The sequence below is a fragment of the Oncorhynchus mykiss genome, chromosome 13 (assembly GCF_057628025.1).
Source record: "Oncorhynchus mykiss isolate SJ-2025 chromosome 13, ASM5762802v1, whole genome shotgun sequence".
Lineage (NCBI taxonomy): Eukaryota > Metazoa > Chordata > Actinopteri > Salmoniformes > Salmonidae > Oncorhynchus > Oncorhynchus mykiss.
The window spans coordinates 5,578,123-5,586,467 of NC_143034.1; the positions used below are offsets into that span (position 1 = coordinate 5,578,123).

At 44.2% G+C, this 8,345-nt stretch overlaps 1 protein-coding gene across 1 annotated transcript; it reads right to left on the reverse strand.

Moving 5' to 3' along the window:
* Positions 1-7,962, reverse strand: LOC118947603 (uncharacterized). The gene is made up of 4 exons (XM_090194908.1): positions 7,320-7,962; positions 6,914-7,011; positions 6,606-6,783; positions 1-1,082 (listed from the first exon to the last, which is right to left on the reverse strand). Exons 1-4 carry the CDS (start codon positions 7,657-7,659, stop codon positions 199-201), a joined length of 1,500 nt encoding a protein of 499 aa, XP_090051034.1. The 5' UTR covers positions 7,660-7,962; the 3' UTR covers positions 1-198.
* Positions 7,963-8,345: the final 383 nt, after the last annotated feature.

Sequence of the window (8,345 nt, forward strand, 5' to 3'; positions counted from 1 at the left end):
GAAGACAAAAATCCAGAAATATTTATATATAAACAAGTAAACATTCTCTCCTGTGTGGATTCTCACGTTTTTTTTACGCTACTGATGAGTAAAATGCCTTCCCCCCAGTCTGAACATTTGTAAGGCTTCTCCCCCGTGTGCGGTCTCATGTCTTCTTTCAGGTGTCCTAATTGGGTAAAAACGCATTGCACGCTGGGATCAGTGGTAAGATTTCTTCCCTGTGTGAATTCGCTCATGCACTTTCAGGTTTCCTGACTGGCTAAAACTCTTTCCACACTGAGCGCAAAGGAAAGGCTTCTCCCCTGTGTGTATTCGCAAATGATCTTTGAGGATACCTAACTGCATAAAACTCTTTCCACACTGGGAGCAATGGTGAGGCTTCACTCCTGTGTGTATCCTCTCATGTCTTTTCATGTTAAGTAAATGGTTAAAACTCTTTCCACAATGGGAGCAGTAGTAAGGCTTCTCCCCTGTGTGTATTCGCAAATGATCTTTGAGGATACCTAACTGCATAAAACTCTTTCCACACTGGGAGCAATGGTGAGGCTTCACTCCTGTGTGTATCCTCTCATGTCTTTTCATGTTAAGTAAATGGTTAAAACTCTTTCCACAATGGGAGCAGTAGTAAGGCTTCTCCCCTGTGTGTATTCGCAAATGATCTTTGAGGATACCTAACTGCATAAAACTCTTTCCACACTGGGAGCAATGGTGAGGCTTCACTCCTGTGTGTATCCTCTCATGTCTTTTCATGTTAAGTAAATGGTTAAAACTCTTTCCGCAATGGGAGCAGTGGTATGGCTTCTCCCCTGTGTGTATCCTCCCATGTCTTTTCATGTTTCCTAACTGGCTAAAACTATTTCCACACTGGCCGCAATGGTATGGCTTCTCTCCTGAGTGTATTCGCTCATGAGCTTTCAGGCTTCCTAACAGGCTAAAACTCTTTCCACACTGGCCGCAATGGTATGGCTTCTCTCCTGTGTGTGTCCTCTCAGGTCTTTTCAGGCTTCCTAACTTGATCTGGGAGCAGAGGTGTTGTCTTGATGTTGTGGAGGTCTTTGGTTCCTCCAAGTTTGGTTTTCCTCCTGCCAAAGACAGTGTTTATATAAAAAGAGACCAGAATGAAACCTCCACTCTCCAATTTTGTGTAAATTTGTTTACATTGCTTTGCCAAGATAATCCATCCACGTGACAGGTGTAGCATATCAAAAAGCTGATTAAACAGCATTACACAGGTGTACCTTGTGCTGGGCACAATAAAAAGCCACTCTAAAATATACAGTTGTCACACAACACAATGCCACAGATGTCTCAAGTTTTGAGGGAGTGTGCAAATGGATTGGGGACTGCAGGAATATCCAGTGGAGCTGCTACCAGAGAATTTAATGTTGCATTCTCTACCATCAGCCGCCTCCAATGTCTTTTTAGAGAATTTGGAAGTCCGTCCAACAGGCCTCACAACCGCAGATCAAGGCCCTCCACATCGTCTGAGATCAGCCACCCGGACAACTGATGAAACTGAGGAGTGTTTATCTCTGTAACAAAGCCCTTTTGTGGAGAAAACTAATTCTGATTCGCTGGGCATGGCTCCCAAGTGGGTGGGCTTACGTCCCAACAGACCCACCAATGGCTGCGCCCCTGCCCAGTCATGTGAAGTCCATAGATTAGGGCCTAATAAATGTATTTACGTTGACTACTTTCCTAATTTGAACTGTAAATCATTGAAATTGTTGTTTTTATATCTGTTCAATATATACATACAGTGGGGAGAACAAGTATTTGATAGCCTGCAAAATCGGCAGGTTTTCAGACTTACAAAGCATGTAGAGGTCTGTCATTTTTATCATAGGTACACTTCAACTGTGAGAGACGGAATCTAAAACAAAAATCCAGAAAATCACATTGTATGATTTTTAAGTAATTAATTAGCATTTTATTGCAGGACATCAGTATTTGATCACCTAGCAACCAGTAAGAATTCCGTCTCTCACAGACCTGTTAGTTTTTCTTTAAGAAGCCCTCCTGTTCTCCACTCATTACCTGTATTAACTGCAGCTGTTTGAACTCGTTACCTGTATAAAAGACACCTGTCCACACACTCAATCACACAGACTCCAACCTCTCCACAATGGCTAAGACCAGAGAGGGTGTAAGGACATCATGGATAAAATTGTAGACCTGCAAAAGGCTGGGATGGGCTACAGGACAATAGGCAAGCAGCTAGCTTGGCCTAGCCAGTCTCCAGACCTGAACCCAATAGAAAATCGTTGGAGCGAGCTGAAAGTCCGTATTGCCCAGCGAGAGCCTCGAAACCTGAAGGATCTGGAGAAGGTCTGTATGGAGGAGTGGGCCAAAATCCCTGCTGCAGTGTGTGCAAACCTGGTCAAGAACTACAGGAAACATATGATCTCTGTAATTGCAAACAAAGGTTTCTGTACCAAACATTAAGTTGTGCTTTTCTGATGTATCAAATACTTATGTCATGCAATAAAATGCAAATTAATTACTTAAAAATCATACAATGGGATTTTCTGGATTTTTGTTTTAGATTCCGTCTCTCACAGTTGAAGTGTACCTATGATAAAAATTACAGACCTCTACATGCTTTGTAAGTAGGAAAACCTGCAAAATCGGCAGTGTGTTAAATACTTGTTCTCCCTACTGTGTATAGAGAACCAGTCAAAAATTTGGACACACCTACTCATTCAAGGGTTTCTTTATTTTTTAAAACTATTTTCTACATTGTAGAATAATAGTGAAGACATCAAAACTATGAAATAACACAAATGGAATCATGTGTTAAACAAATCAAAATATATTTTATATTTGAGATTCTTCAAAGTAGCCACCCTTTGTCTTGATGACAGCTTTGCACACTCTTGGCATTCTCTCAACCAGCTTCATGAGGTAGTCATCTGGAAAGCATTTCAATTAACAGGTGTGCCTTGTTTAAATATTAATTTGTGTTTTTCCTTCTTAGTGCGTTTGAGCCAATCAGTTGCGTTGTGACAAGTTAAAGGGGTATACAGAAGACAGCCCTATTTGGTAAAAGACCAAGTCCAAATGGCTCAAATAAGCAAAAAGAAACAGCCCATCATTACTTGAAGACATGGTCAGTCAATACCAAATATTTCAAGAACATTGAAAGTTTCTTTAAGCACAGTCGCAAAAAACATCAAAAGCTACGATGAAACTGGCTCTCATGAGGACCTCCACAGGAAAGGAAGACCCAGAGTTACCTCTGCTATGATGAAACTGGCTCTCATGAGGACCTCCACAGGAAAGGAAGACCCAGAGTTACCTCTGCTATGATGAAACTGGCTCTCATGAGGACCTCCACAGGAAAGGAAGACCCAGAGTTACCTCTGCTATGATGAAACTGGCTCTCATGAGGACCTCCACAGGAAAGGAAGACCCAGAGTTACCTCTGCTATGATGAAACTGGCTCTCATGAGGACCTCCACAGGAAAGGAAGACCCAGAGTTACCTCTGCTACGATGAAACTGGCTCTCATGAGGACCTCCACAGGAAAGGAAGACCCAGAGTTACCTCTGCTATGATGAAACTGGCTCTCATGAGGACCTCCACAGGAAAGGAAGACCCAGAGTTACCTCTGCTACGATGAAACTGGCTCTCATGAGGACCTCCACAGGAAAGGAAGACCCAGAGTTACCTCTGCTATGATGAAACTGGCTCTCATGAGGACCTCCACAGGAAAGGAAGACCCAGAGTTACCTCTGCTATGATGAAACTGGCTCTCATGAGGACCTCCACAGGAAAGGAAGACCCAGAGTTACCTCTGCTATGATGAAACTGGCTCTCATGAGGACCTCCACAGGAAAGGAAGACCCAGAGTTACCTCTGCTATGATGAAACTGGCTCTCATGAGGACCTCCACAGGAAAGGAAGACCCAGAGTTACCTCTGCTACGATGAAACTGGCTCTCATGAGGACCTCCACAGGAAAGGAAGACCCAGAGTTACCTCTGCTATGATGAAACTGGCTCTCATGAGGACCGCCACAGGAAAGGAAGACCCAGAGTTACCTCTGCTATGATGAAACTGGCTCTCATGAGGACCTCCACAGGAAAGGAAGACCCAGAGTTACCTCTGCTATGATGAAACTGGCTCTCATGAGGACCTCCACAGGAAAGGAAGACCCAGAGTTACCTCTGCTACGATGAAAATGGCTCTCATGAGGACCTCCACAGGAAAGGAAGACCCAGAGTTACCTCTGCTATGATGAAACTGGCTCTCATGAGGACCTCCACAGGAAAGGAAGACCCAGAGTTACCTCTGCTACGATGAAACTGGCTCTCATGAGGACCTCCACAGGAAAGGAAGACCCAGAGTTACCTCTGCTATGATGAAACTGGCTCTCATGAGGACATCCACAGGAAAGGAAGACCCAGAGTTACCTCTGCTATGATGAAACTGGCTCTCATGAGGACCTCCACAGGAAAGGAAGACCCAGAGTTACCTCTGCTATGATGAAACTGGCTCTCATGAGGACCTCCACAGGAAAGGAAGACCCAGAGTTACCTCTGCTATGATGAAACTGGCTCTCATGAGGACCTCCACAGGAAAGGAAGACCCAGAGTTACCTCTGCTATGATGAAACTGGCTCTCATGAGGACCGCCACAGGAAAGGAAGACCCAGAGTTACCTCTGCTATGATGAAACTGGCTCTCATGAGGACCTCCACAGGAAAGGAAGACCCAGAGTTACCTCTGCTATGATGAAACTGGCTCTCATGAGGACCTCCACAGGAAAGGAAGACCCAGAGTTACCTCTGCTACGATGAAACTGGCTCTCATGAGGACCTCCACAGGAAAGGAAGACCCAGAGTTACCTCTGCTACGATGAAACTGGCTCTCATGAGGACCTCCACAGGAAAGGAAGACCCAGAGTTACCTCTGCTACGATGAAACTGGCTCTCATGAGGACCTCCACAGGAAAGGAAGACCCAGAGTTACCTCTGCTACGATGAAACTGGCTCTCATGAGGACCTCCACAGGAAAGGAAGACCCAGAGTTACCTCTGCTACGATGAAACTGGCTCTCATGAGGACCGCCACAGGAAAGGAAGACCCAGAGTTACCTCTGCTATGATGAAACTGGCTCTCATGAGGACCTCCACAGGAAAGGAAGACCCAGAGTTACCTCTGCTATGATGAAACTGGCTCTCATGAGGACCTCCACAGGAAAGGAAGACCCAGAGTTACCTCTGCTACGATGAAACTGGCTCTCATGAGGACCTCCACAGGAAAGGAAGACCCAGAGTTACCTCTGCTACGATGAAACTGGCTCTCATGAGGACCTCCACAGGAAAGGAAGACCCAGAGTTACCTCTGCTACGATGAAACTGGCTCTCATGAGGACCTCCACAGGAAAGGAAGACCCAGAGTTACCTCTGCTACGATGAAACTGGCTCTCATGAGGACCTCCACAGGAAAGGAAGACCCAGAGTTACCTCTGCTACGATGAAACTGGCTCTCATGAGGACCTCCACAGGAAAGGAAGACCCAGAGTTACCTCTGCTACGATGAAACTGGCTCTCATGAGGACCTCCACAGGAAAGGAAGACCCAGAGTTACCTCTGCTACGATGAAACTGGCTCTCATGAGGACCTCCACAGGAAAGGAAGACCCAGAGTTACCTCTGCTACGATGAAACTGGCTCTCATGAGGACCTCCACAGGAAAGGAAGACCCAGAGTTACCTCTGCTACGATGAAACTGGCTCTCATGAGGACCTCCACAGGAAAGGAAGACCCAGAGTTACCTCTGCTATGATGAAACTGGCTCTCATGAGGACCTCCACAGGAAAGGAAGACCCAGTTACTTCATTACTTACCAGCCTCAGAAATTGCAGCCCAAATAAATGATTTACAGAGTTCAATTAAGAGACACAACTCAACATCAACTGTTCAGAGGAGACTGTGTGAATCAAGAAGCATGAGCAATGGACCGGTGGAAATCTGTCCTTTGGTCTGATGAGTCCAAATTTGAGATTTCCGGTTCCAACCGACATGTCTGTGAGACGCAGAGTAGGTGAACGGATGATCTCCACGTGTGTTTCCCACCGTGAAGCATTGATGAGCATTCATGAGTGATGGTGCTTTGCTGGTGACACTGTTTGTGATTTATTTAGAATTCAAGTCACACTTAACCAGCATCGCTATCACAGCATTCTGCAGCGATACACCATCCCATCTGGTTTGTGCTTAGTGGGACTATCATTTGTTTTTCAACAGGACAATGACCCAACCACAACCAGGCTGTGTAAGTTCTATTTGACCAAGAAGGAGAGTGATGGAGTGCTGCATCAGATGACCTGGCCTTCACAATCACCTGACCTCAACCCAAATTGAGATGAATTGAGATGGTTTGGGATGAGTTGGACCGCAGAGTGACGGAAAAGTAGCCAACATGTGCCCAGCATGTGGGAACTCCTTCAAGACTGTTGGAAAAGCATTCCAGGTTAAGCTGGTTGAGAGAATACCAAGCGTGTGCAAAGTTGTTTTTGTTTTAGTCAGGGACAGCCCTATTGGGAACAGATACCAATGGGCAGATCTATTTTATTTGTTCAAACTAAACTACAGCACTTACTTTGATGTGTCAAATCTGATCCTTTCTTCTCTTCTCCTCCTCTCACAGTTCCACTCAGCCCTGTTGTTTTCCTGCAGTCCACCAGCAGCACAGACAACCTCTTCATACCCAGTAGTAAGGTGCTACCGGGAGAGGCACGATAGAGGGACTCCGGGAGGGCGGAAGGGCTAGCATTGTCCTGGTAACCATAAAGAGGGGACACAGACACATATCATTATGGATGCTGATGTCACTGTTGTCATAAAGTGCCTTACAGAAACCCAGACCCAGATAGAGCAAGCTGTATGCTAGACCAGACCAAGCTGTACCATCTGGTGTTCTGATCTGGAGAGACTCTTCTCTGTCTCGTCAGCATTAGGATGTTGTTGAGGCTCCCCAGAGGATCCACGATAGTAATGTCTCTCTCCTGTTTGAACGAGAACATCAAACAGATGCATTAATATCTCTAAATTAATTGGGTGCCTTTTGTGTCCCTTTGATATTTTAAGTATAAATTATGCTCCATTATTACATTTTAAAAGCCTGTTATATATAATTAAATCTCATTTAAAAGTCCCAAAAATATATGTAGCAATGGCAGATTGACCCTTTAACAATTTATATAGTACTGAACATCACATTGAAGTGAAGAACTTAAGTAGAATGCCCCTTAAAAACCACACATTAGTTCAACAACTGCATAGTTTGTGCCCCTGTTTTTAAGACAATACTCACTGGTGTTAATGAGATATTCTGTCTCCTCCTCTTTCACTCCCAAAACGTCTTCCTCCTTCACCTTTACTGAGATATAACCTTTTAGAGAGGAAGAGGATGCTTTCTCTTCTTTCCCTATAACAGCCTCCTCTTCCATTCTGAAATGTTCTTTCTCTCCTTTCACTGTAATATCCTCCTCTTCGTCTTTCACGACAATGTTCAGCGGCAGAGCATCTTTCTCTCCTTTCACTGTAATATCCTCCTCTTCGTCTTTCACGACAATGTTCAGCGCCAGAGCTTCTTTCTCCGTACAGCAGACATCCTCTTCTTCAGCAGGGGATGAGTAGTTAAATGAGCTCATGGTCAGGGATGTTAGCTAGCTAGTTAGCATTAGCGAATAGCCTAGTGCTAGGCTCAGTATCAATCTTTAACCAATTTGCAACTTGAACAAGCAAATTAGGTTCAAGTTAACGTCAACTGAAATGTGTTTTAAACACTGCGATTAGCTAATGTACGTTAACATGGCCTAAAACGTCAATCTTTCAGTTTTACCTTGTCTACCAAGCTACGGAGGTGGTTGAAAGAGTAGCAGTGTTGTTGTTCATGAAGAAGCGTCCGGTCCAGTCCATTATACGTCACGCTAGAAGCATCTGCTGGCTGGAGTGGGTAACGCAGTTTGGAAACAGTTAGTACACTTTTTGTATTGGAAAGAACGTCATAATTATTTAACAATGAGCTGATATATTTTCTCTTTCGTCTTACAACTAATACTTTCCTGTACACAGACGTAGAAGCGTAATATGAATATGTAGATGATGAATAAATACTTCCATGAATAGGTAGTGTGTTTATACACATTTACTCTGTTAATTTTTTCTCTAGATGTGACCATACTATTCCCTTAAAGCTACAATACAAAGCTACAACAGGTGTAGACATTACCGTGAAATTCTTACTGACAAGCCCTTAACCAACAATGTAGTTAAGAAAAATAAGAGGTAAGAAAATAAGTTACACAATAAAAAAATATACCGTGTTTATACAGGA